The 26,771-nt window shown below is 37.9% G+C and overlaps 2 protein-coding genes across 4 annotated transcripts; one reads left to right on the top strand and one right to left on the bottom strand.

The window, feature by feature from the left end:
* Positions 1-712: 712 nt before the first annotated feature.
* Positions 713-15,632, bottom strand: RB195_011892 (uncharacterized protein; the record flags this gene model as incomplete). Of its 2 annotated transcripts, XM_064193495.1 has the most annotated exons (16): positions 713-938; positions 4,189-4,271; positions 4,954-5,093; positions 8,765-8,900; positions 9,524-9,662; positions 9,722-9,832; positions 9,894-10,026; positions 10,146-10,245; positions 11,248-11,361; positions 11,609-11,692; positions 13,089-13,249; positions 13,316-13,487; positions 14,004-14,188; positions 14,260-14,403; positions 14,499-14,614; positions 15,538-15,632. In XM_064193495.1, 16 exons carry the CDS (start codon positions 15,630-15,632, stop codon positions 713-715), a joined length of 2,139 nt encoding a protein of 712 aa, XP_064051078.1. The 2 variants fall into 2 exon arrangements, with proteins under 2 accessions (XP_064051078.1, XP_064051079.1); XM_064193496.1 differs by lacking the exon at positions 11,609-11,692.
* A 2,322-nt stretch (positions 15,633-17,954) lies between these two features.
* Positions 17,955-26,526, top strand: RB195_011891 (uncharacterized protein; the record flags this gene model as incomplete). 2 transcript variants are annotated; one of them, XM_064193494.1, is made up of 15 exons in its annotated part: positions 17,955-18,065; positions 19,832-19,956; positions 20,641-20,740; positions 20,829-20,953; positions 21,334-21,394; positions 21,458-21,566; positions 21,681-21,789; positions 21,853-22,005; positions 23,495-23,603; positions 23,859-23,942; positions 24,021-24,166; positions 24,230-24,319; positions 24,375-24,449; positions 26,046-26,130; positions 26,437-26,526. In XM_064193494.1, 15 exons carry the CDS (start codon positions 17,955-17,957, stop codon positions 26,524-26,526), a joined length of 1,572 nt encoding a protein of 523 aa, XP_064051077.1. The 2 variants fall into 2 exon arrangements, with proteins under 2 accessions (XP_064051077.1, XP_013294546.2); XM_013439092.2 differs by having other exon boundaries at positions 21,654-21,789.
* Positions 26,527-26,771: the final 245 nt, after the last annotated feature.

The following is a 26,771-nucleotide window of genomic DNA, read 5'->3' as shown; positions in this document are numbered from 1 at the left end:
AGGCAACAGCTCAGAAAACCAAAACTGAAGCGCAACCGGAAGGGCTATAGCTTATAAATATTAAGCTTTGCAAAAATAAAAAACGGATAACTAAACGAGTAAGGATCTCATACTGAGAGGAGCCGGCGATTCTGGACGATACGGATAATAACCGCGAAATCCACGGCGATGGTTGAAGAAGTAAGGAAAATTCGAAGAAAAGAAGTTCTAAGTAAATAGCAGAGCGAAAAAAAGATGTACGCTATATAAATGGCCAAGCTACAGCTTTTTTCAGTATTTGGTTTCTCGTAGTTGGCCTTATATTTGCAATTCCGCCAGCAAAAACACAGCCCTCCGTCATAAATTTCAATGAATGAATTCCAGAAATGAAATACTGGACGCTCCCCAACTACACCAAGGTATAATATGAAGTATTCGTTTCTGAAAAATTCAACGAAATCAGATCTATTGATCTTTGCTCCATGGATGCCTATGATCACAGCAAATCATATCCCAGAACTGAGTATTTAAATCGGCTATAAAGCAGTAGACAGAAAAAAAGCCGAGTTTGATTACAGTTACACGCAACACTTCATGAAAATAAGTTAGAGAGGAATTTTTAAGTTTAAAAAAATCTTCCATGACCTTACTAGTTTTGGGAAGTAGAGAGAAGGTTCTAGAGTGCCCATTGAGAGATATAGATCTTCCGAATGGACGGAGAATGTGAGGATTGTTATTGTGCAGACGACCGCGGTTGGTCAGTGACCACTACCCGAGGAGGCGTGGTTCGAGCTGATGCGTTCGCTGCGGCGGTGTTCGCAACGCCGGCGCTGCTCTCATTCGTAGGAATCGTAACAGTTGTGCCTTTAGCAGCGATAACCTTCTCTAACATTCGTTCAATGCTTTTCGGTAGATGATCGGTTACTGCAGACGCTGTCAGTTTCACATCCGAAAGGCACCTGAAATATGTTGTTACGTTCACACGGAATTTTCATACAATTTTTTTTTTATCTGCTTGAATTTATTATCGGAATACGATAGTCGTGACTATGACCTAGCACTATTTATTGCGTAATACACGTACGAGGCCGTAGATACGATAAACAGGACATTTCCTATTCCTATGCAACAACAGCCTAATAACAACGCACTGCAGCTGTTTTTGAATTGAAACTAAACTATATAAAAGAAAGGAACTGTTAAAAATCTTCTCATATTAATTTTCTGCCCATTTTTTCGAAGAAAAAAGAGTTGCGCTCAGAAAAAAGTCATTTCAAAAAATAGACGAAATAGTAAATAAGGGAATAATTGTATTAATGTTGGAATTATTCCTCCTTCAGAGCTACTGCACAAAACAATCAATTAAGTACCAGAACAGATCCAAACGTAAACGCAAGAGACAGAAAATTCAGAAAATTATCGCGAAACAGCACCAATATCGAAACAAGGTATAAAACTCGCAGTTTCACGAAAACCGCAGGGAAAGACAGAAACAAAAAAACGAAATGCGAACGTAAATACATGCAGCATTGCAGCTCATTTCACCTTTTTAAATTTGTCATATTTAAATTTCATTGATTCGCATACATTCTCGCACTGTATGCTCATGACCTATTATATTGATTAAAAAGTTTGGACTGTAATAATGAATAACAGTGAGACCTGACAAGTTTGAAAAGTGCGTTTTAAGGTTTGAAATATGATAGAGAAGAGAAACCATTCAGGATCCTTGTTACACTAAGAACATAAGAATATATAGTTTGATCCATATAGGATGCAGGATGTAAGGAATCATTTAACGTTCAATTCTTACAATAATGTCTTATTCTTTCCATTTCCTTCCGTTTTGTGCTAATATTCAACAAATCGATACCCATAAACACAGCCATATGGCCAATATTTAGTGATAACTATCCATCAGACTTGTATCCTAAGATATACTTGTGTCCTTAAGATATGACCTGCAGAAAACCTGCCGCGTTACTGCGAGGAATTTTTCGTGCCTTATTAGACGACCAACATTAGAAAATATCAATCGAACGTAAATAGGCAATAACTTATTGATTCATTGCTTTAAATAATAATTAATAGTAAAAATTAATAATCACGTGCAAAATACGTCTAAAAATAATCATCAATAAGTTCAATTAATTTTGATACTAATTAATATCAAAAACTAAAAATTAATACTAAAATGTGGAATAAGAACTAAAAAAAAGAAAATAAGAGTCTAAATAAGCACTTAAAGTACATAGAAGATGTGGGTTCTAACGATATGCATCCGAAAACATATAAAATTAGTCCCTAGGTTCGTATAAAAATAGTCACAAGATTGAATCTTTCCAATTTCTACAAGGCACACGAATGTATTCTAGCACATCCTCTAAATACACTAACCCCAATACTAACACAATAAAGTATCTAAAGAAAGTCGGTGGGCAATAAATGACGAATACACAAAAAAACACCAACAAATAATGCATATAAATGGAAAAAAATATGGACAAAAAATTGCTCGTATCAAAAGTTTAAAATTTTCTGTTGTAAAACGTTCTGGTATGTTTCATCGAACAAGAAAAGAGAAAACAGCGACATCTGACATTCTTTTCTTTCTTATCAATGAATGTGTAAAATAAACATTGCACTTACACACAGATTAAACTTTTCTACGAAACAAAATATTTGGAATACACCACTGATATTAAAAGTGCAATGTGGCCAAAAAAATATTAGAGAGATCCAAGTACAAAAAAAAGTTCATGTTATCAATAGCTCATCTGCACTTTTTTTTGTGGTGAATCTTAAATACCTCGGCTTAACTTCAACGTGGGTCCTACTGTGTTTTTCGTGAATATGTCACTTATTCCGAGAAAACACTGACCACGTACGTATTCACGAACAATCACAATACGACCATTGAAAGACAAATAAAAACGTTTAAAAAGTGTCTTTTGTCCTTATTTTCTAGATTTGGAAGGAAAAAAGAAACCATCAAACATGTCACGGGCTTGATTTCAATAGAATAATAATATCAAAATGTGAATATCGGACTAAAAAGAATGGAACGACATGCGTTTAGCTGAGCACCTTCTGAATTTTCGCATCATAATCTCTACGCACATGGGCGGCATTACACAGTGATCGATCTGAGGTGCACAAAATAGAAAAAAAAATTAATCTGTGTCTAACTTAAATGAAGTAAAATCACTTGAATTTTTCACAGTGGTGCCAATGTGCAGCTATCAAAACTAGGAAATCAATCATGTTGTAGAAAAACACTCTCAAGTAGCTCGCAATTCATCACTTACGTGCATTTGTTGACTTTTTTAAAACCATTGTCTGATTGTTAAATCGTTACAGAAAAAACACAGATGGATGGTGGCCACTTTTTTAATGAATTCTTCACTTACTGACTAAAGTGCTACAATGAGAATGGGAATGAAATAAAAATGAGAAGTTTTTGGCGTTCGTGTACCTCTCGGTATTGGGTCAATGCGTTCGACTTCAATTCAGAATCGCTTGAGGGTTATGAGCGCGTATGTGGCATATGCGATAACTTGCAGATTCCCATCTATCAATTCAGCGTTTCTGTCCTCTCAGACAAGTTTGGTGCCAATTTATCTTCCGAAAGAAATGGAATATTACGCTGATTCGGCCCAGTTTCGAACGATTCGCTGTGCAGTCGCAAAGAAACCTCTTACCACTGCTCTCCAGATAGTGCACAAAAATTAATATTCTCCGTTTTACCGTGGTTGTTTGACTGGATTTCGCAAAGAAAAAAAAACGGGAAAGAAGGACTAGTACTACTACAGATAGTCACGCAGTTTGTAATAATTTTCAACATATTAAAGTAAGAAACAGTCACAATACATTGGATGGTAAGTAAAAAGTAACGGATTAAAGGTATAGCACAAAAACCTGGATTCCGACTGTAAAATAAAATGTGTTCTGAGCTGAATACAGTCAACAATGAAAAAAAAATGTAAATTATAGTTGTCACATTAACATCGCAATAAGAATTCCCACTTCGTTTAACTTTCACGTGTACAACAAAAGTTCCTTCTTATATTCAAAAGTTCAACAATGATTGAGATAAGAAAAGTTTTTCTAATACTTCTCGTGGGGTTACCATCACCTTTGGTATAAAATATAATGAAATATAAAATATAATATATTAACAGTCAGCTAATAAAAACATCAACAACTCACTTTGGATCTATCCATTCACATGCCACTCCGCCCTCTTTGCTTTCGTCCTCCGCGATGTACAGTAGTTTGCCTGGCGCAAACAGCTGAAACGAAAAATTTGTTGCCAGAAGCTGGATGGGGTCACTCTCAATTTGTCCACATTTCTATAGTTATAGCGTTTCTGTAGCGAATAGAAATTGCGAATAGAAATAAAATAAAAAGAATAGAAAACAAACATTAGAAATATACAAACATGCAAAATATCAAACGATATGAAAAGAAAGAAAGAAAGAAAATAATGAGAAATAAATATATAAAATGTACAAAGAAATAGAAAATAGACATAAAATAGATATAAAATAGATAAAAGATACAAATCACCCAAAAATCTTTCGTAATTTTAGAATTTCACATCAAATAACGACAGATTGGTATCACCTACTGAGAACAAAATGTTGAAAAAGTGAAGGATTAAAAAATACCCTTGAATTATTTATACAAGACTTACTGGCACTCACAACATATGTACATTTATGGCAACAAAACCGACTATTACGTTTCGTGAGCGTGAATAAGTCCTTTGGAGAGGACCTATAATTTTCCCAACGTTTTGTCAATGGAAGGACCCATTAAGCAATATTAACATAATATCATAGTTATTAATAATTATCACAGTATAATTAAGCCAATAAACTACATTCGTGCAAAATGTTAGAAACTGGTGTTGAAGAAAATACTGAAAATACTCTTAATATTTCAACTTTAAAAAATGTCTACTTTTCTCACCTCAACTCTTGATGCTAATCTTTGATTTGTTGAGATCGTTACAGCAGTTGCAGTGTTTGGAGCAACAGCCGATGTTCCGTATGAGCCACCATTTATAGTTGCACCTTCTGGTATGAGATTCACACGATCCGTTACAGTACCTAGAGAGAAAGTGATTAAGAGAGAGAGAGAGAGATAGAGAGAGATAAAAAAAGTTGTATTGAGTTGGAAGAAAATCGAAAACTTGCAAACCGAAAATAAATAAATAAATAAAATATAATATTTCGAGTAAAATTTCCAGTCTTATTTTATTTTTAAATAATAGGCAATCGAAAACCGAAATTCATGCTATCAATTATTCTTTAAACTAAAATGATTGTTCTCTTCTAAAGTTTAGACAGTTGCACGCAAAATTGTGCAGTTCTAAAGTACTCGCATTGAAATTCTAGCTTAACAGGAACGTTCGTAAGACTACGTTACGCCTATGGCTCATTTTGAGCCCGACGGATTAGAGAAAAACATTTGTTCCTTTGTGCAGACGTCAATTAACCAAATATCGATACATCCTAGCGGGACCCAGCTCAGGGTCATGAACCAAAGAATGTGAATATTGAAACATTTTACTTTTTTTCCAGAAACATCTTACCCCCACCGTTTCTTACGATTGTTATAATATATCTTAAAACGTACTACATCATGTTTCTTTCGAGTCACATCGTAATGTGAAATTCGAGAATCCACAGAGCACGTCTCGACGAACACTCGTTCTGGTTAACACGAGTAAACAATGCCAGCAGCAGTTCAAACAGAAAAAAAAGTGATGAAAGGAATTTGAAACTACGTGATCCATTCAACAACACGTAGGCAAGCTAGAATGAATAGGGGGAAATGTTGGGGGAAAAATGTTGGGGAAAGCAGCCGTGCGGTTTTTCATTAGAGGTAGCGTATCACGAAACTGACGATGTTGGGACTTCTGTGGTCAAACATAGAGTTCGGGGTATAGATTACAAGTATGAGTGTGGCTCTGCTCAGTTACTCAGAATCGTCCCAAAAAGCGTGAGAAACGCTACACTTCTTACGAGGTTAGAACGTTAGAACGTACCACCTTTGTACAGTGCCCTCGGGTTCCCCCAGCAGCCTATTGATTGGTTTTACTTGAATAGGCTAGTGGGGAGATCTCATTGATTTTCGACCGCTCGCTCGTGATGCGGCGCGTTCACAACTGTAGCGCGTTGTTTGTTGTTTCACGCATTTCGTAGGAACAAATGCCGTTTTCCAATCTGTTTTTCACGAGGATTTGGGGAAACTTATCAGGTTCATGTTCATATTCGTAATCTACACCTCATACTACTGTATTTGTCCATAGCCACACCACCATCGTCGTCAATTCCGTGATATGTTGCTTTTAACACCTACGCTCATAAGCATGTCCTTGTTTTGCTGAATCCATTTAAATTTTATATGTGTTTCTTTTTCGCACTCAATCAAGTCCAACTTTTAGCTTTTCTTTTGCTTTTCTTCTTCACTTTTAAATTCTGTAGAAAAGCTCTAGCATATCAAAGACCGACCCTTTTGTGGGGCAAGCGCACGTAGTCAATTCCTACTTTTCTTCAATTCCCATCTCTCGTGATCCATCATGAACCTTATAAAGACTTAAACGTCAACCGTTCTGCACCGCAGCAAGAAAAGAGGGTTCTTTTTCACTTTCTCTGCCTCTTGCCCGCTTCAAGGGCACCACTCATGATTCCAACGCATATATTTGACCCATATTTACTTCCTCCATACACAACCTTACCAAAACTCTGAAGAACTCGAGCCGAATTCGCCGCAGCTGGAATAATTCGTTGCCAAAGTCTTCATCGTTTGCACAGGCAATGACACTGTAACACAGAGTGAAGACCGTTCTTGAACTACGCGTACGTGCGCGTACACTGGATGAACCGTCGTGGGGTTTCTTACAACACAAACAGCGGTGCTTTCCTTTTACTTACTTTTTTTTATTCATTATTCAACTTACTATGGTGATACTCTATGTATTACATTTTTCTGGCTTTGTTTCGATGGAAAAAATGGAAATGGTTCTGCAGAACTTTATGCTTTGAACTGCCTAGATATTCTGCAGAGAAAAATCAACCTAGCATGAAAAAATGAGTGGGAAACATGGATGTTGATGCAGCAGTTATCAGCTGGTCATGACCGGATCGATACTGATAGTCCACGGTCTTGTCGTTCACGGCCAGTATTAGGCCCCCACTGCGCACGTAACAATTTACTCCTGTACGTCTTATGTAGTTTTGCACTTGCATGCGAAACTGCATAAGAAGTACAGGAGTAAATTGTTATCTGCGCAGTCTGCATTAATTCATTGACGTTCTCAGCCATTAATTGTTCCACGCTACCACTACACATTGAATTTTTTCCTTCTTTTTTTTCGATGATAAATATTGCATTTAAGTATGCATTTGTCGCCACTAATCAATGTTCTCTGATGATCTACTCGGCGTTTTCATTCTATTAGTTTAAATATAAAGGACGTTAAGATGTTGGGAAAGAATGATACATTTGAGGTTTTAAGGCGTAGAGATTTTAAGATGTCAAGATTAGAAGATTTTAAGATTTTTTAAGATTTCCAATACAAGAAATGGGGATTTGTGCACTGAAAGCTAAAAAAAAACTGAGAAAAAAAGAAACCTGAAGGACGAAAGAAAAACTATCGCTCTGCTTTTTTCTGCATGCTTCACAAACACGTTGTGTCCACCACGAATTGCTAGGAAAAACATGCGAACATGAAGTTTGCAACAACATTTTGCAAGTGCTGGTTATCCACACTTTTCAGATATAAATGAGAATGGTAGATGTTATTCGTTCAAAAAAATCTTAAGTGCAATAGTCATAAATATATACTACTATGTGTTTAAAGGCATCACCCAACGAAACTGCGGGATTTCAGGTGGGTAATTCCTATACGGGGTCATAGATTATGGCGAGGAGGGTGATTTCGTCCATTTCTTCCTAATTGCCGAGAAAAACGGCCCAGAAGATGGGGCTTCGAGCGTTCCGGAGCGCTATGTTCGACCAGAGCACGCCAGCCTTATGCATGCCTCATCTTCTGGGCCGTTTTTTGCAGCAATTACGAAGAAATGGACGGAGCTACCCTTCTCCCCATAATCTAAGACCACGCATAGGCATCACCCCACCAATCTGGGGTGGTGCGAACCTGGAATTCGCACCACCCCAGATTGGTGGGGTGATGCCTTTAAGTCAGATTCATAAGGGGATTGTTGAAGGATGATAAAGATGGTATTTAGACTCAACACATATTGAATTTGGCGGATTTTAGAAATGAAACCAAAAATTAGCGAGAGAAAAGTAACAAATAGAGTTGCTTGTACGGCAATTTCCTTCCATAAGTGCTTAGTATTCACAAAATTACCGTACAGTTGGAAAGAAGCTCAGCGCGTATGAACTGATATCTATCATCTATCTCTAGTGATTCCCAACATTTGGCGTCAGTTTAGTTATGCTATTTTCCCCACCTTCCATTTCTTCTGTTTTGGATATTCAAGTGTTTATCATTCCACGGTTTTATCATAAACGCCATTTTTGTTTAGTAAAAAAAATTGCTCCTTGTGTATACAATTGCGGAGAAGGAGAGATGACTATTTTTTCTCCCAACTTATTTATTTTTTCACTGATAGGTTCATCAAAAAAAACGACAAATTTCTTGTTATGAAACAGTCATGAACTAGTGAAGAGCAATCTATCATAGTAATTGATAAGTAGAAGCTAATAGAATTCATAAGAGAGAAGGAAATTTAAATGAGAAACTCACTGGTACCGGACAGTGGACCACTTTCCCATGCTGGATGGAAGAAAATTCGAAATATCCCGCGGATCAATATCTCGTATTTTGCTTTTGTACAAGCTTCTAGCTCTGCTGCCACTTTAACCCGCAATCGATGTAGCGCCTTAAAATATGAAACAGTAAGAGGTGGCTAGTTCATGAACGATAGGATTTGTCAGTTAGTGAATGGATTTCATGACTTGTGCCGAAAATTGTGCAGAGGTCAGCACGCCCACTGCAGATGTGTACATTTCCAATATGACTAAGACGGTTATTTGAGTTAGAAAAAGATTCACATACAATGTACATCGTATACGATAACAAATATACATTTATATTTCAAAACACATCTACTAAAAAAATAAAGAAAAGAAATTGTGAGGGCGTAAAAAAACTCGTAAAGTTACGAAGTTCATGGCCATAGAGCAGAAAGTTTTCATCGAAATACCACCAATTCTTTGCATGAAAAAGACGTGTTGCAATATTTTTTGACTTCTGTAGTTGACAAGTAAACGGGTATCCATATTACACTAAGCGCATAACCGTGTTGAGGTGGTCACATTTTAAAAAAAGCTGCAAATTCTACTTTGACGTGGATAGAGTCTTCCAGAGGTAGGGCAAACAAAAAATACCAATAAAAATCAACAACAACAGAACTGGTATATGCCAAGTCGACATTTTTCTGTCAATTCGTGGCAAAACGCCAAAATTTACATAAGCACAACATATTCCAAGAGCAAAACTTACATGAAAAGAAATTCTTGACACTACATCGTCCCCAGCCACAATCCCCATTACATGTTGTTCCATCTCATGTAAACCATTCTCACTTATGACACAACCTGGTGGTGCAAATGCAAAACATCTCACATCAGGATGTTCTTGTCTAAATAAAGCTTAATCCATTGAACAAAGAGAATTGCAGCCAAATATCGTATCACTCACTTCAGCAGTAGAGTCAACAGTGAAGCCACTCCAGCTCCTAGGGAATGACCGCAAACTACCAGCTGATAACCTGTGTTTAACACCGCAAGATCTTCGAGTACTTGGTGTTTCCTACAAAAAAAAAAGGCTGAACTTCTGCATTCACAGGAATGAAAGACAAAGACTAGTTCACCTGAGTGTATCAAAGACGTATCGAGCGCTCATTAGCATACCACGATGGACTCTTACTTCACCTTCTGCATCCAGTGTTGTATCCGTGCGAAGAAGTGGGTCAGCGTCAACGTCAACGGACAAAACCTCATCGTCTGAAATTCCCTTGAGTGTACTTGGAGATCGAAACGATTTCAGAGAAACGAAGGTTATGGTGATCGATAAATCAAATATTTTTGCAGTTTAAATAAGATAATCGTAGCACTTGACAAACCTAAACACAAGTCAGTCACCAGATCCACAAGGGAACATGATCCACGGATGGTGATAACAATACTACGAGTTTCATGATCAGCGAGCACCACAAATGGGACCTATAATAGTATGACATCGATAAAAATTGTTACTAAGAAATACTACGGAAAATACATTAATGCGAAAAATTTCCATATTAATTATGATCCTACTGCATTTCCACCTGTGGATTTTCGATTGATTTTGTAACCGCTCCCAGCTTAATGCTTAATGGTGTTCCGTGAAATTTCTTTAAAAAATTTGATAGACTAGTACTACTTCTATGTGAAACACAACTCAAGTCAATTGAAAACAAGACCAATAGATCCTTGAGATCAAACTTGATGCTGATTTATCGGAAAACCATTATGAGATCAAGGGAATCGCCACTGTATCGAGTGAATAGAATGATATGGCATTATTTCTAAGAGTGAAGCCGTACTGTGCGACAATAGATAATATCACTAAACAACTAGTGAAGCCTTTGCTGAGCTGTGTACAATATTTATGCTTAGAAGCAACACATCCAGATCAAAAATCGCTCTCTCCGTGCTTTGCAGCGCTCTCATGCATCTATTTGATCTATTTGAATCTATGTCAACACTGAAGCGGCAAAGTTTCTGTTTGACGCGTAAACGTTTTTAGTTAAGCTAAAACCTCAAGAACCGTCTTCAATCGCGTGCGAACACGGAAAACACATATTTTCAGCTATGAAAAGCAGATAGGAATCGCACTAGTTCGTTCCCAACTGCTCAAGCTACACGGAACTATTAGTCGCAAGTTTATCCGCTTAGTAATTATACAAAGAAGAGCAGTCGTCTTGAACAAACAATGCATTGTAGAAAGAAAGAAAAAAGAAAAAAAGTAACAAATAAGCAATGCTTCAGTAGTAAGTCAATCAAGTGGGAACGAGTGAAACGGATCGGAGAACAGAGAACTCGCACTCGGGCTACGTTGCGCTACCGTAGGGGAACTAAGGATAAAAAACTGTTCCCTTCTTACAAACATCAGGATCTAGTTTATACATAAAGAAGTGCTTTTGGATTTTGTGGATATCAGAGCAATGTCTAGAAGTTTCTCACCTCATACAGCTCATTCCGAAACGAAACAAAAAATAAATCGATGTTCTTCTGCTCGTTCGATAAAGTAAATGCAGCTGTGTTGCAGAAACAGCAGTTATCCTCGATGACTAAGACCTAGAATAAAAGAATTTTAGGAAAGTGCAGCAAAAAATGCAACTAAGCAGCATTTTTGGCTTTAGCACAAGTCTTAGTCTCACGTTAAATATAAAATTGTTCTCAAATGCAAAGGCAGCAACAACCTTTTTCCTTTTTGCAGATATACAACCCAAAGATAGAGATAGAAGAAAACGCAACGTAAGAACAGGAAACGGAAGCCTAGTGCTATCAAGGGATAAACAACACACAATACAATAATCCGAACCTTAGCATTCAGTTTAGAGAAGCTTCGGTCATGGATAGGATGGTCGCTGCTGATGTTACGCATAGGGACATCACCGTTTTCCTTCTAGAAATCTACAGATACCAAACAATAAACACAGGAAGCATTAAAGGAAGCACAACACAGTACATAAAATTCCAAATTCGTGTTCCACAAAAATCAAGATAAAGTATTGTTTATACCAAAACAGGGACGACAGTGAAAACGTGCGCGCATCGAACCATCACCCAAATCGTCACAGAACGAAACAACTATAGATCTTCTTTACCGGTGAATTAGTGAGAGTAAATAGAACTGATCAAAGGAATACAAAAAAAAAAAGAGGAGAGCGCCCTACAAAAACGTAGAAATGAAACAGAGAGAAAATAGAAGTAGAGTAGAGCACCGGAAAATATTCCCCTGTAGTTTTAAAGTTTTAGAGCATAAATGTAAAACCGAAGAGACGTTTCAACGGAAAAAAAATTGTCCATGTCATTTTTTTCTTTTTTTTCGACAATTTTCTATGTTGATTTCATCAGGTAAAGGCAGCATACCACGAATCTGAGGTGCGGATTTCAGGTGGAGTATCCGTATACGGGGTCGTAGGTTATGGAGACGGGGTAGTTCCGCTCATCTTCCCCTGCATCACTGCAAACAGACGCCTCCAGAATGCTGTTTTGTACGACGCTATCTATTTCAACGCTCCACCCCTTGCGCCGCCTCCGTCCTGCGGTTCGTCGAAAATCAATTCGGACTGCCCCGATAGGCAGTAAGGACCTTACGCGTGCAATGGTGGCGCGCTGAAATAGAAGGCATCGTACAAAACAGCATTCAGAGGCCGGCTGCTTGCAGTGATGCAGGGAGAGATGAGCGGAACTACCTCGTCTCCATAATCTACTATCCCGTATACGCATACTCCATCTGAAATCCGTACCACCTCAGATTCGTGGTATGCTGCCTTTAACTCATTTTAAATGTGAACACCTCTTCGGTTAAGAAAGTGACATTTGACATTTAGTGGCATGAAGAGAAGAATTCAAGACTTTCTCATAATTTTTAAATAGGAAGAAAAACTGAAGTGTAACCAGACTATGGAAATTCCCCACAGCAAAAAAGGTACTACCAGTCGACCTAATAAGTATGGTTCCGGTTCCAGTAGTGCAAAAAAAAGAAAGACTATATACAAGAGTATTTTTGGTTTTTTTCTACTTCTCACATTCCTTTTCCTAGTAAATCGCATTATTGATCACATAACGATGACTGAAAGATGATCAAAGAAGGAGCATGAGTGATAGATCAAAATAGTAAAACAGGAAGATTTACTTCTCAAAGTATTGAATGTTCTAACTTTCACCATAATAAAATAAGATAAACGTGTCCAATTAATGGCGTCCTCTAGTAAACCTACTTATCCACCCTTTTTCATCCATAATAAAATAAGAAATAAGTATTATCGCAGTCAAACAGTAAAGCTGTAACTAACCTGATCGCAACGCAGCCGCCCACAAAACTGCAGTTTTCTCAACAACCTATACGTAGACTTGATCCCAAAGTTGTGCAAAAGATATGTGGGCCACCCATACACACAAGAGGAGAAGTGTTGAAAATGCAACGCGTTCTCCACAGTCATCCATTCGGGATGCTCTAGAATGTAAAACAGAAGAGAATATCCACAAAATAGCAAAGAAGTTTGATAAAACTGCAACTAACCACTGTCAGCTGTAATTATTGGTGGATATACGTTAGTGGGCGAGTGGACTACTAGAAATAGTCCTGCTAGCACGTCGCTGAACACAATATCAACGTCAGAAAAGAAGGAACTCATTAAATTGGCTAGATCGTCCATCGCAGCACGCATTGGGGCATCTTGCCGAATGGTGAACTGAAATTGTACTTAAATTTCGAGTTTAAAAAATGTGAGAACATGACCCAGAGAACCAAATAACCCAGGATCTTATGAAAATTTTCGAGCAAACAAAACCTCGATGGATGAACAAAATAACTCAAGAGCTATGGGTTAATTCAAGAACTTTTATTTGTTTATTTCCTAGCAGAAAGGCCAATAAGAAAAAAGTGATTCGAGACGAAATGAAATCCATTGAAATCTCGGTTATAGTGGTGGATAAGAAGCGACTAAAAACGATTATCCCCAAGGTGAGAACGCTCGCTCGCTCCCGCTTTCGAAAAAATCTCGTCTTTTGTTTACTCCAGGATTGGAGACTGCGAACAAAATGATAACAAATATGGACAAAAAGTACGTCCTGTACAGTTGTGCGATTTTTTGAGATAAATAGTAGCAAAGCGCTACTATTTATCTCAAAAAAGAAAACTGTGAACTGACTCAAATCAATAACGAAGCCAAAGAAGCATCAAGATGAGGAAATGTAACTATACTCACTATTTTAAATCTTCTTGACCATGTTCTTCGCGCTATAATGCTGCTATCTTCCACGTTATCATCATACACAGGATTAAATACAATAAGAACGCCAAAGAATACGCATACAATCAACGCCCACTCTAAGCAAATTGTCACTTTCAGGATATTTGAAAAATGGCACAAAGAATCTGGTGGATCCGGTTCTGAAAACACATAGGTTCTTTTTGCACGAAATACCCTTCGAAACAAAACAGAAACCATTTCAAAAACCTACGAAAAGCATTCACAGTTGAAATAATGGTTAGAGCTATTTCAAGCACAAATATCGGTAGCCTTATGTACAATAGAGTGGCCACATGCCGTCTTGGATATGGATTCATTATTGACCCTTTTGAGGATATCGCAACAGTGAGGAATGCTGAAAATATATTACATAATATAATTTCCTTCAAAAAAAAAACAACACTCAGGATGAGATCCTGAAAAATAAGAGTGTATGAAGCCAAAGGTCACCTAACGCTACTGTAATGCCGTTGACAAATAGCAGTGTCAGCAGAGAAATGGTCATATCCTTGCCAGAACATGACAGGGGAAAATGCAAAATAAAAACGGCGAACGCAAATGCCATCCTGAAACAGAAAAACCGTTAATTGTAATGGAGATTACTTTGATTAAATAAATTTTGTTAGATCTGAGTTATATTAATTTAGATTTAAGGTAGAAAAACCTGCATACCAACCTAATACAACATCAAACTAAAAATGAAAAGCTTTAGCTTTATGAACATTGAAAAAAAAAACAAAAAAAAACAAACAAAAAAATAAAAGCAATAAAGAGTATAAAACAAATGTAGAGATATACAACAATAAATAAATATAGAGATAAAGATAAACATCGCAACATAAAATTACCAATAAAATAGACAAACGTTATCGGACAAAACGACTCATATTTCATCTAAATCGGTTAGTCCTAACTGAGTTAATTTCGTCGTCGAAATAGAGCGAAAAGCGCTCACTTTTTATTTAACCTGATATATCATCTCTTTCATTTTTCCCAATTCGACAAAATTTACGATTCGATATGTTAGCTGAAATTAAGATAAATAGCAATCCTTATCAGTTGCTCAGATTACAAGGAACCTATTCATAAAAGCAAAATTAGAGGGAAGATGGATTTGGAATCGGTTGAAATTGGAGTGAAAAACCACATACTCATTGCAATACGAAAGTATATCAGTCAGAACAGTACATAAATTCTAAATACTGTAAATGCTTAGAAAAACTGATTTAGGAAGCAAAGTTTTCATCGATCCTGTAAATTTACATCACTCCATCTACTAGATCAACGTAAATATGCGTTACCAAGGAATAGGTATATATTTCGAAACCTTCTGTTCTATACTCCTGCTCTTTCACATTTTTCAAGAATGAGTCAACGGAAATAAGGGAAAAAGTTTGACGAACACAACACAAATTAGAACTTCATTTTATTGGTTATTGTAAAAAAAAAGAAAGAGAAAAAACACGTATAAGGAAAACTTCACACTAACCATGCTAATCTCACTAATGCTTCGGTAATTTCAGGAAATACAAAGTCGTCACTGGCAATGTTCCATTTTCGCCCGTATGCTACGAGTGATGGCATTTACGCATATTCCTGAAAACCACGTTATTTACCTATGGATAAAAAGTGATTGGTACTTAAACAAATAGAACAATCGGAGTAAAAAATGGTTCAAATGGTCAAAGAAACTTTGTCGCAATAACTAAAGAAAATCGAAAAAATCAAAGAACTATGAATTAGATGCACATTTGGGAATGCTTTGAACGAAAATTGAAAAGTTCTTCTTGAGGCTTCTTTCAGAATTTTATGATTATATTTTAGAAAGATGGAATTCGAGGGCGTGAAAAGTGTTCGACTTCAATTCAGAATCGTTGAAAATTCATGAATTTTTGAGTCAAACATTGATTTGCAAGGTCGAGCTGATGCATCAGGTCATTGTTTTTATTTTTCCAAAGAAGTCTGGTACTCGACTGAATCTATAGACACCTGTAGGAAGAAAGGTGCTTATTTTGTTCAGGTGACAGCAACGCGTACGGCCAAACTAATGGATTTTGATTGCTCGGTACATACTCGCACATTGACCCCTCACATGGCTCCAATCGAATGCGCAACGCGGTCATGGACGCAAATCAATGGGGACATGTATAATTGCAATGGCTTATCAATCAGAACCCAAACAAACGAAGCAAATACTCTATAGAACCAGTGAAAATGGAACGGTGAGGGACTAAGGGAACAATACCTCACGATCAAGGATTACAAAAAGATGAAAATGATGCAAGCAACGAAGTGGAGAGGGAAATTGACCTATATGTATGTCCATGAACTCACCGACCGCTTAATTTCTATTAGTAACCACCACGAAGAAACTGAAGGAGCATAAATGTACTGCAGAACGTGTTATAACTAGGAATATTTTGCATGCTCAACGTTCCGGTGAATAGTTGGGCGTTTTGTGCGTCGGAAGTGAGTCGGAGGGTTAGGGTTACCATCTTCCTGAGAACTGAACCTGCTGCGCAAAATTAGCCAACAGCCAAGCTTCTACTAATTTTTTCGTTATCCTCCTAAGTATAGCGTTTTATTCATTCATTTATTATTCATTAAGCTTCAGTTTTCAGAAAAACCATAACTCTGACACCCCACCCTCCGGATACCTTCCGAATCATGACATCGCCAATGGTTGCAAGTAATCATGACATTGTAGATGTAATTTTGCTGCGACCGAAAATTCTAACCAGCCTCTTTAAGTACAAATCGAGTCCTGTGGTTGCAAAGTTTGCAAATATTATTAATCTCCCTTCCAAAAAAAAAACAGGAACAAGGATAATCCCTAATCATAGCTCCAGGAACACAGAAAATAAGTAGATCATCGACTGAAACCCCACCTTCTACAGAGAAATAAATGGATAAAGTGTAGTTGGAGAAGGATATTCAACCGCATTCTTATTTCTGGAAAAGAGTAACTAAGTTAGTCGACCTGAACAAACAATCGAAACACAGACCCAGGGTAGTGTGACACTTGATAGAATGGGCGCAGGATTATTCCAATCAACCTCTACTTAGGCTTTTGAAGATGGCGAAAAAGCCGAAACGACAGACGAATAAGAGTACCATCCGAAAAAAAAAAACTCGTGGGTGCGTTAGTAGAAAACATAAGTTAGTTAGCGCACTAAAACTTAAGCATTAGTCTCAGAGTATCCACGATATCTACGTTAAAACTACTAAGGGAAAAAGGAAGACAGGGCTTCTAGAAATAAGAGTGGCGCGGTTTATTGGTCCCTCTTCAACTGCATTTTCCCCAATAAATGGAAATGAGAAATGGAAGAAAACAGACTTGCTCCCCGGACTTTACAAGCAATCGCTCTTTTTAATCTTAATAGAATCCAGTGCTAATGGATCCGTGGAATACATGAGCATCATCCGTGGTGGAAAAAAAACCACGATAGAGCCATAACAATTCCATAGAAGAACATTCCAAGAAAAGCTGCTTCACGAAAGTCCACGAAAAGCAGCTGAATCATCGAATCAGCTGTTCGAAAATTCGGAAAATGTCGTTGGGAAAAAGTTGTGCATTTTCCCGTCACGATAATTCTACGGTGTGGATTCGAATTTTGGCGCAGAGCCAATGAACGAATCCTTTTTGAATAGGGGAACATTTCGAAGTGTGCCTACCATTCGAAGGGGCTTCTTTTTGAATGCGTTTTAAGGTTGTGTTTTTCTTTTTTGCGATGTATTATGATTTTGATCTCATTTATTCACTTGAGGATCAGTTCTCACGTGTCCAGTGCCCACCATATTACGTTTTCTTCGTCGAAATTTGTTGATTACAGAGTTTTGGGCATGAGAACGCTTCTATTTCGTTACTAATATATTGTAAGGATCGATTTGAAACGATTTTATAACATGGGAGCATATCTTGACAAACCGATAACAGAGAAGGAATCGGAAAGCGGTCAAGGGAACGGTTTGACGTATGGCGCCACGTGCATGCAGGGGTGGAGAGTGAAACAAGAGGTGAGTTTTTTTTTCATCGTGACATTACTTTTTTTGTAAATTTCCATTTTCAGCTGTGTACTTAGGATTCTACCCTTCTGCTCTCGAGCAGTATAGAAAACTTTGAAATTTTAAATATTCCTGAGTGGATTTCTGATTCTTTTCTTTCTCCTTTCATGCTCGAAGCATATTTAGCCATAAAGAGTCAGTGCAGGTTACTCAGTGGACTCAATACGAGGTCATTTGTCAATTTTTTTTTGGTGTAAATTCGTGTCGGCAACGACGTAGAAGTTTCGGAGAACCTTAGAAGCCTAGTTAGTAAGGTCTATTTGGTGGTGAAATACAATAGGGACTTTAAAATTGTTATTAATGGATCGTTGCCGTCTGATAGTTGCCCAGCAAAGCCGACAACGCTAGCAAAATGATGATTTTCGACGGTGAATTCTATCCGCGGGTGGTACGGTGGTCGATTAGCCCGCTTCCGTTAGCCCGTTAGGCTGCCATGCTATTTACGCTCAGGAATTCGGAAATGAAATTTTGTGAAAAAAAAAACAAAAGTCGGTCATCATGATCTTATTATCAGGATGGACTGAAATTAGAAAATGGAGAATTGAAACTCAAATTGAAGATTTTTCGTGTAGTGTAGTTGGAGAGTGGAGGAAGGAGGCACTCAACCGTACTCTTACTTCTGGAAGCACTATCTCCCTTCTTTCTTTTAGTAGCTTCAGTTTACTGTACAGTGTTCAGTCATGGATACTCTAAGACTAATGCTTAGGTTGTAGGCCCGAGACTGACTTGATTATTCACTTCCAGAAATATAAGCGCGGTTGAATGCCACTCACCACACATTATCCGATTTTTCTATCTCTTTTCGGCATTGAGAGCAAAAAAAATAGTAAGTTATTGTGAAAGCGTCGACTTTCTTACTCCGAAAGTGAAGCTACTTTTCAGAATGCTAGCCAAAGTGTGAAAATCTGACAGGTGCCTGATTCAAGCCGCCTGTACTAGAGATATCTGTGTTGTCCTAATTACCGTTCTGGTAGTACTCAGATCCAAGTGTTTTCACCTAGTAGGATGTATTGTAGACGTAGACGAACACGAATGTCAACTAAAACATGTCTCAACACTTAATCAAAAGCGCAGACTGAGGTCCCGTTGACGATTAACCAGTTGGGACATTTGCACCTCCGATCTACAGTGAAAACTTAGACATAGGCAATCGTTCGCTTTGATTTCAGCGCGTTATTTTTTTGCCGGGATTTTTAATTCTTCATCGTTGCATCAATTAATTAGTTGGAATAACATTAGAATAGTAAGGTTTCTTTTTTTTTTATCTTTTTTCAGAAACAACTTTCGGTACTCTCATTCCGAATAGCATCCCACTGTTAAAATCTAGTCCTCACTATTCATCAAAATATTGCGAATTTGCACTTTGCGACCTATTGTCATAACGTGAGATGATGTTCTCATCGTATCGGATAATTCATGGCATCGTTTCGTTGGCAGTTCACAATATGCAGCTGTTTTGTGGGGAACAGCAGGAAATCGCAGAGGATATTCACCCAGTTGCATCGTTTTCATCTAATACTGCGCTTTGGTTAACGCATTATTGAATGGAAATTAAAAAAGAAGAAGAATACGCACTTGGAATGTTATTATGCACCTAGATTTGTTCTAAAGACTAATTACTTATCAAAATCTATTTTATTTCTATCTTTATACCGTATAACTCACATACATACAATGGCTACATTTCAATCCGGAAAATACTATAAGTTCCATTTAAGGATGCACATAACTGCATACTTGATTTAAATGCCGAGTGGAGCATGTTTGCCGTATACGATGGTCACGGCGGTGATGAGGTATCCAGATATACAGCGATGAAGTTACCAGAGTTCCTTAAAGAAAGGTTATATTTAAACATTTGTTTTTTTTTTTAATTTTGTATTCATTTGTGCAAATCGTTTGGTAGAATCTTAGTTTATCATACATCAACCAATTTCAGCGACGTCGTTTAAAACATTTTTGAGATAGTGCTTATGAAGATTTTCGTAAATAATTGTAGGCCAGGACGGTTAAGAGTAGCGCATTCATGTTTTTTTTTCTTTTTGATTCTTTGGATCAAAATTGAATGGAACTCGACTACTCGGAACCGAGCGACTGGTTAAACTTGACAAAGCACGGATAACTCTTAAGTGACCTGCAGACGGCTAGCTTGCAGCAGAACTTGCATCAGGACAGCCATAGGTGCGATAGAGAGAAGCCGAACCCTCCTCAGGTGAAGGGGGTTTAGCTCATGAAGTTCAGCTCAAGTGAAGGGGGTACTTTCGCCAACCGCTCAAAAGTGAACGGGGTAATTTCGTTAACCGTTCAAAAGTGAAGGAGGTCTCCTCCCCAACCGTTCAAAAGTGAAGGGGTCAGAACAAGGGCTCCGACTATCGCATGTATGAGGACAGCGTTGCAACGGCAGTTCAACTGCTGTATTTCCAGCTTGGTTTGAGCATAGAAATTGTGGAAAAATAACTCATATATTTTCTCATTTCACCCGTTATTCTCTTTCAAGTAGAACAGAAACAAAAAAGTCTACTTTCAGAGAGTTCTGGGCAAACGACGATTTGGTCACAACTCTGCAGCAAATATTTATTGATTTTGATGATGTCCTAAGGTCAGAGGAAGTTATGAAAGAGTTAAAGGTAGATTTTTGGTCTCACCGTTCTCTGTTCACGTCGATTTTTATAGGGTACCTATTTTTTTTTATCTCTTACAACGCTTAAGTTCCAGAAAATGGCCAAGGAAAGTGAAGATACACCAGATCGTGACGATGACGGTGATAACAGCGAAGATGAAAGCGACCGAATTCAGACTATTGAAGAGAGCTCAATGCCACTAGAAGAAATATTGACTAGGTTGGTGAGGGTGCACTCAGTTTAGTTCAGTCATGATAATATTTCAACTTGTTTTTATTTTTGAGATACAATATCATCTTAAAAGTGTCGCTTCGAACAGCATAGTGGTGTGATTTCTTTTATGGAAAGCGGTTTATTTCACTGGAGTTTTGAACCGAAATTTATTATAGAGGATTGCACATGAGAATTACATCTTAAGCATTGATTAGAATAAAAACCTTACTATTGTCAACAAAATTCATGGATTAGTTACACCTAGATTCATAAGCTGCCCTAAGTATATCGCAAGAATGTTGTCTTGATCATCTTCTCATTTGATCTCGTTTTTTTTTTCATCGGCTATTCCGCAGAATTCCTTGAAACGCATTCTTCTTTTGCAGATTTTATAGGCAAGGATACATAATTGGAAGGAATCCAGTTAAAAATAAAGTTTCACTTGAGGTTCGTTTGCAATGGGATTTCATTTTTTTTATTTGATCACTATATGTTAAAAGATCGTTGTAGGAATTGAATGCAGAGCAGGAAAGTGGTGACGATAAATGTTCAAAAGGCAAGCGTCAAAGTAGGTCACCAACGCAAGAGCCCGCTAAGCGAGCGAAGACTGAAGGAAATGGTATGTCACACTGTTAAAATAACGTTCATTATTATTTAGCGTTGTAGTATAATGGAAATCCTTCAAGAATTAAAAAGCATACCTTAGGGAGTTTATTGAGTATGCTGATCACAGATGGTGAAAACGGTGATGGAGATAAGGCCAACACTGAACTAAACGCCAACGAAAGCAAGGTTTCTGAGAATCCTGTGGAGAAATCTTCCAACGATTCATCTGATGGATGGTGAGGATTCCAACCGATCTTTTATGCTGTTGCTTTAGCTTCGTTTTTTACTCTTCGTTTTAGCAATAGTAATAATGTCTCTTCGAAAGCGGAAGCTGACGCTGAGGAGAAGAAGGAAGACGAAATAGAAACAACGACGCCAGTGATTAAGACGAAGCAAAAGAAAACGCCAGTGAACGCAGAAAAGAAAGTTGATGCTGCCGATGATGGAATTATGTAAGTAGTCTAGCACGTTAGCATCTGTTGTCGTCCTCTGCATGGTATTTTTGATAAGGTCAGTATTTCTAAATTCCTACTTGAAATTAAGAGAAATATGAGGTTGAGTCATAAATAACTTCCGCTGAGGTACATGGCACCTATTGTTATACATTGGGTTATCTAAGCAAGGGATTTTTGTTATCACCCAGTACTTCGCTTATTCTTTAGCCAGCAGTCTAGTGTTGTGGACGTTACGTTTTATTTTTTTGTTCACCTTGAAAACAGTGAATCAAAACTACACTTACGCTATGTGATGGTTTTGGAATTTAAATAAGATAATAGCGCTGCGGCCACGGCTCGAAAAATATGCATGTAATATGTATGGTGAAGGAGGCTCACTTATTGGTCTTTTAGTAATTGGTTTGTCAAATTTCGTTCTGGATATGTGACATTGAAAGAGGAACCAAGGAGGGATGGCATTTTAGATTTCGATGACGATATACTGAATTCAAAATTAGAGCAAAATCGACGTCAAACGACGAGATAGTTAGCAGAAATGCTCAACACACCACAATCGCAATAAATCATCACAATAAATGTATGAGAAACAAAACGAGAAGTCGTTTATCACACAGCCTGGTAGTTGTGACGGCTTTATGCATGCAAAATCCTAATGATGGGAATCAGCTATAATGATATAATTGGTGTTAGAAGAAGAACCTGACACTTTTTTCTCGCTATTTCTGCTCTTGGAATACTAAATCATAGTGTCAGATGATCCATGTCCAATGTCATGTTTGATGAACTTCACAATCCGCATTCTATACATCAAATTCTGTGGCTTCAACGATTATCATTATCAAAGCAATGATTTCGTTTTGTCTTTTACCGTATTACTTACAATTCTATCATCGTTGGGATCGGTGTATCGTAGTCGGTAAGAGGCTATGAGTGTATGACTAGTTGTTCGATGCCAAACAAGCCTTTTATTAGTGTTTTCATGCTGCTTATGCTGTATGCTGACCAACGCTAGTCATTGTGTAGCCTGTTCATGCCTTCATAATCCTCACATCTAAAATCTGACCTTTCAATTGGAGAAATCCTTGCGGGAATACGTAAACATGTCCGCAAAGGGATATCTCACTCCGTATACTCTGTCCGTTATCCTTTGTTCCATTATCATTGATGAGGAAAAGAATATCTAAAGAGAATCATGAAGGGTAACTAAGTCAGGGGTATTCATATGCGAATTATACTTCTATATTCCATGTCTGTTTAACAATCATCATCCATCGTTACCTACTACGCGGTTTCTTTGAATATGGAGGGTTCTGGAGTTTTTCGATTTCTCTTATTCAACTGAAACCAATAACAAGTTCAGCCACTTCACCCAGCGTTACAAGAGTCTTGGTTACGCTGGATTTAATGCTGAGACAGGCCAAATATGATCTTTTCATCTGTTCGCTTTCAAATGTTGCGAGCGAAAAGGTTCTGCATTCAAATTTAGGGACGATGAAGATTCCGAGGATGACTCAGACTTTAACGAAGCAGAAGAAGAAGCGGAAGATGAGGAATGTGAAGATGAAGAAGAATGTGAATCTGATGACGATGGTGAAGTGAGTTGATTTATTTTCCACTACATATAATATCACTTCTACTTCACGTTGTGCAGGAACAAAAAATACAAATACGACAACGAATAGATATTTTTCGGAGGCGTTTCTGCAAAATTCGTCATAGTGTCATGTAGATTTGTCATAGTTTTACGTTTATTTATGATTCTAATGTAGGTTATGGGCACAAATTTTATAGTTTTCACTTGTTACAAGTGTTTTTTTTTTCTAGTTGCACAATGTTTTGGCCACTTTTAGGATGTTGCCATTCCTGGGGGTTTGGAAACACCCGGAGAGGATTCCGGCACAACTGCTTGCGTTTGCCTTATGAGTAAAGATAGAGTGAGTGAGGTTAAATAGCTATATTTCTTTTTTGTTGGATATTTTTCTTTTTTTTTATATATTTTGAACCACTTGTAGATCATCGTGGCAAATTCTGGTGACTCCAGAGCGGTTCTGTGCAGGGATGGCACCGCTATTGATTTATCTCTGGACCATAAGCCAGAAGATGACGTTGAAAGGACACGTATTGTGAATGCGGGTGGATTTGTGAATGAAGACGGGCGGTGAATGATTTATTAGGTTTGAATTAACTCACATAATTTCTACTTCATATGTGTTCTTTCCAGGGTGAATGGTGGATTGAATTTGTCGCGGGCGTTCGGTGATCACAGTTACAAAAAGAATACGGATTTGCCTTTGCGGGATCAAATGATCACGTGAGATATTTCACCGATTGGATTGTGTTTCCGATGCAGACACATAGATTTTAAGCGCGCTACCCGACGTGAAAATGGAGACACTACAGCCGAATGATGAGTTCCTCGTAGTGGCATGTGATGGAATCTGGTATTTTTGATTTTCATTCTACAAATACATTTTTATTTGTGTCGTGATTAGTAATTTCTTTCGATGGGTGCAAATTAAAAAAGTTCTTATGTCAAAAAAGTCTTGTATTCTTTATAATAGATATTTACATGAACCACTTTGATTTGTGACAACTGTCTCGCAATACTTTTGGGGCGAAACCGTAGGCAGACATTTGTTGTGAAAAACATCCATTTTATATCCAATATCCCCACAAAAGCATGGTCATTCACTGTGATACCCAACAAAAAAGTACAAGTACAAAGAGATTTTTTCCAATCTGGGATAAAGCAGCTCGGAATTATTTGTTTTTTTAGCAACATAGATTTGCGTTTATTTCTGGTTTTGGACTTCCCTTTCCTGAATTAGTACGATTCTGTCGGTCCCCATGGCATTTGTGAACAGGCGACGAAAAAGTGCTGCTCAGTTTAAAGGCATCATTCCACGAATCTAGCGTGGTATGGATTTTCGTTAGAGTATATCTATATCGGGTCGTAGATTATGAATATAGAGGTGGTTCCGCTCATCTCTCCCTGCATCACTTTGAACTGACGGCTTCGGAATGCGGTTCCTTACGACGTTCTCTGTTGCAAGCGCCACCTTTGCGCCCCGCTCTAGTCTGCTATTCGTCGAAAATCCATCCGGACGTCCCGATAACCTATTTCATTTGTCGAATCCCAGGCGGGGGCGGGAGGCAAGGGCGGCGCGTTGCAACATTGTCAATCGAAGCGGTTTGTTTACAGTGATGCAGGGAGAGATGAGCAGAACCACTCCTGTATTCATAATCTACCACTCCAACGAAAATCCTTATCACGTCAGATTCGTAGGGTGTTGGCTTTAAGGCTGCTCGTAGTAAACTGATGTGTTGGCGAGAACCGGGGGGCGGGTGAGGGCGTGACTTACATGGTAATGAGCGCAGCAACTATCGCAGATTCGTTGAACGCATTAGTTAAGCTAGGTTAAGAAATCCATATTGAAGGCAGGACGTCAATCCTGAATCCATTACAGATCAAATATTGTCAAAATTGACAATATGGGATCTGTAATGGACAATATTGTGTTCGAGGTGTAGATTAGGAGTATGAGCGTGTTCACACTCATTTTCCCTTAGTCGTGCTGAAAAACAGCGTGAGAAAACGATCTTCCTGTACAAATTTCCCAACGAGGAACCGTATAACGCACCACCTCTGTACACTTATCACGCGTGCAAGCCAGTGGACGATAAACAGTGGGTTTCCCGAACAGTCTATTCGAAATACTATCCTATATCCTTAGAAGATATCGTGGAAGATTCCCAGGGTATTCTTCAGGACGAGTTCAGACTAAGGGGAACTGAGTGTGAATACCCCATACTCGTAATCTACGTCACGAACCCAATATTGTCTGTTAAAGGTTACAATGTCGTCGAAAGTTTTGACCATATATAAATATTGCGTCATTGTTTAAAACTTTATAAAATAAGTTTTGTTCTCTATAAAATTCAGTCGATCGGTCCATATTTGAAACCGCTGTATCCGTTCTCAGGGTTGTTATGTACTCCTAAGAAGTAATAATGGCGTCATACTCGTATTCTTCCAGGAACTCACTAAGCTCTCAACAAGTTGTTGATTTCATCCGAGAGAGAATAAAACAAGGAAAATCTTGTGTGGATATTTCTGAAGAGGTAGGTTTTATCAGCTCGTTAGCATAATTTGATATTTAATCAGTACAATTGTTTACATATTCATATTTGATGTAGGTTATTAGTTTGATTCGCATCTAACTTTCTTTATCTGGTTGAATCCTCGATGAAATACCGAATTTCCGCTTTCGGCTGCGGTTTTTGAAAGTCTTAAATTTGTTTTTTTTTCTGAGGTGATTTTAAACGTCTAGAACCTGCTTTTCGTTATTTGTTTCTTGATTTTTTTTTTGCTTCTACGGAGGTCATTGGAGTAAGGTGAGGAATAAGTGACTATTTGAACTGTTTCAGCTTTGTGACCACTGCTTGGCGCCGTCAACGGCCGGAGATGGCACTGGCTGTGATAACATGACGGTCATTATAGCTACGATTACTCACTAAATGTATCTCTTCGTTGTTTATCTCTTCCTCACTTTTCTCTGCTCCCATTTCCTCTCTTCTCTCTCGTTAATTTCCCATCGCTCGATTCATCTCTTCATGTCTTACAAAAGTCTCTCTTCACATAATCTTAACAGATCGTTTTGTTTTTATTTTTTTTTGCTTTGTTGTTTCGTTGTTGTGGAAATCCGTGTTTGTAAAAGACGTGTTGCCTTTTCACCTCGGTTCAAGGCCCATTTTATAAATAA

The sequence above is a fragment of the Necator americanus genome, chromosome III (genome assembly GCF_031761385.1).
Source record: "Necator americanus strain Aroian chromosome III, whole genome shotgun sequence".
Taxonomy (NCBI): domain Eukaryota; kingdom Metazoa; phylum Nematoda; class Chromadorea; order Rhabditida; family Ancylostomatidae; genus Necator; species Necator americanus.
The sequence above is the reverse complement of the archived record's forward strand: the minus strand, read 5'-3'. Positions and strand labels throughout refer to the sequence as shown.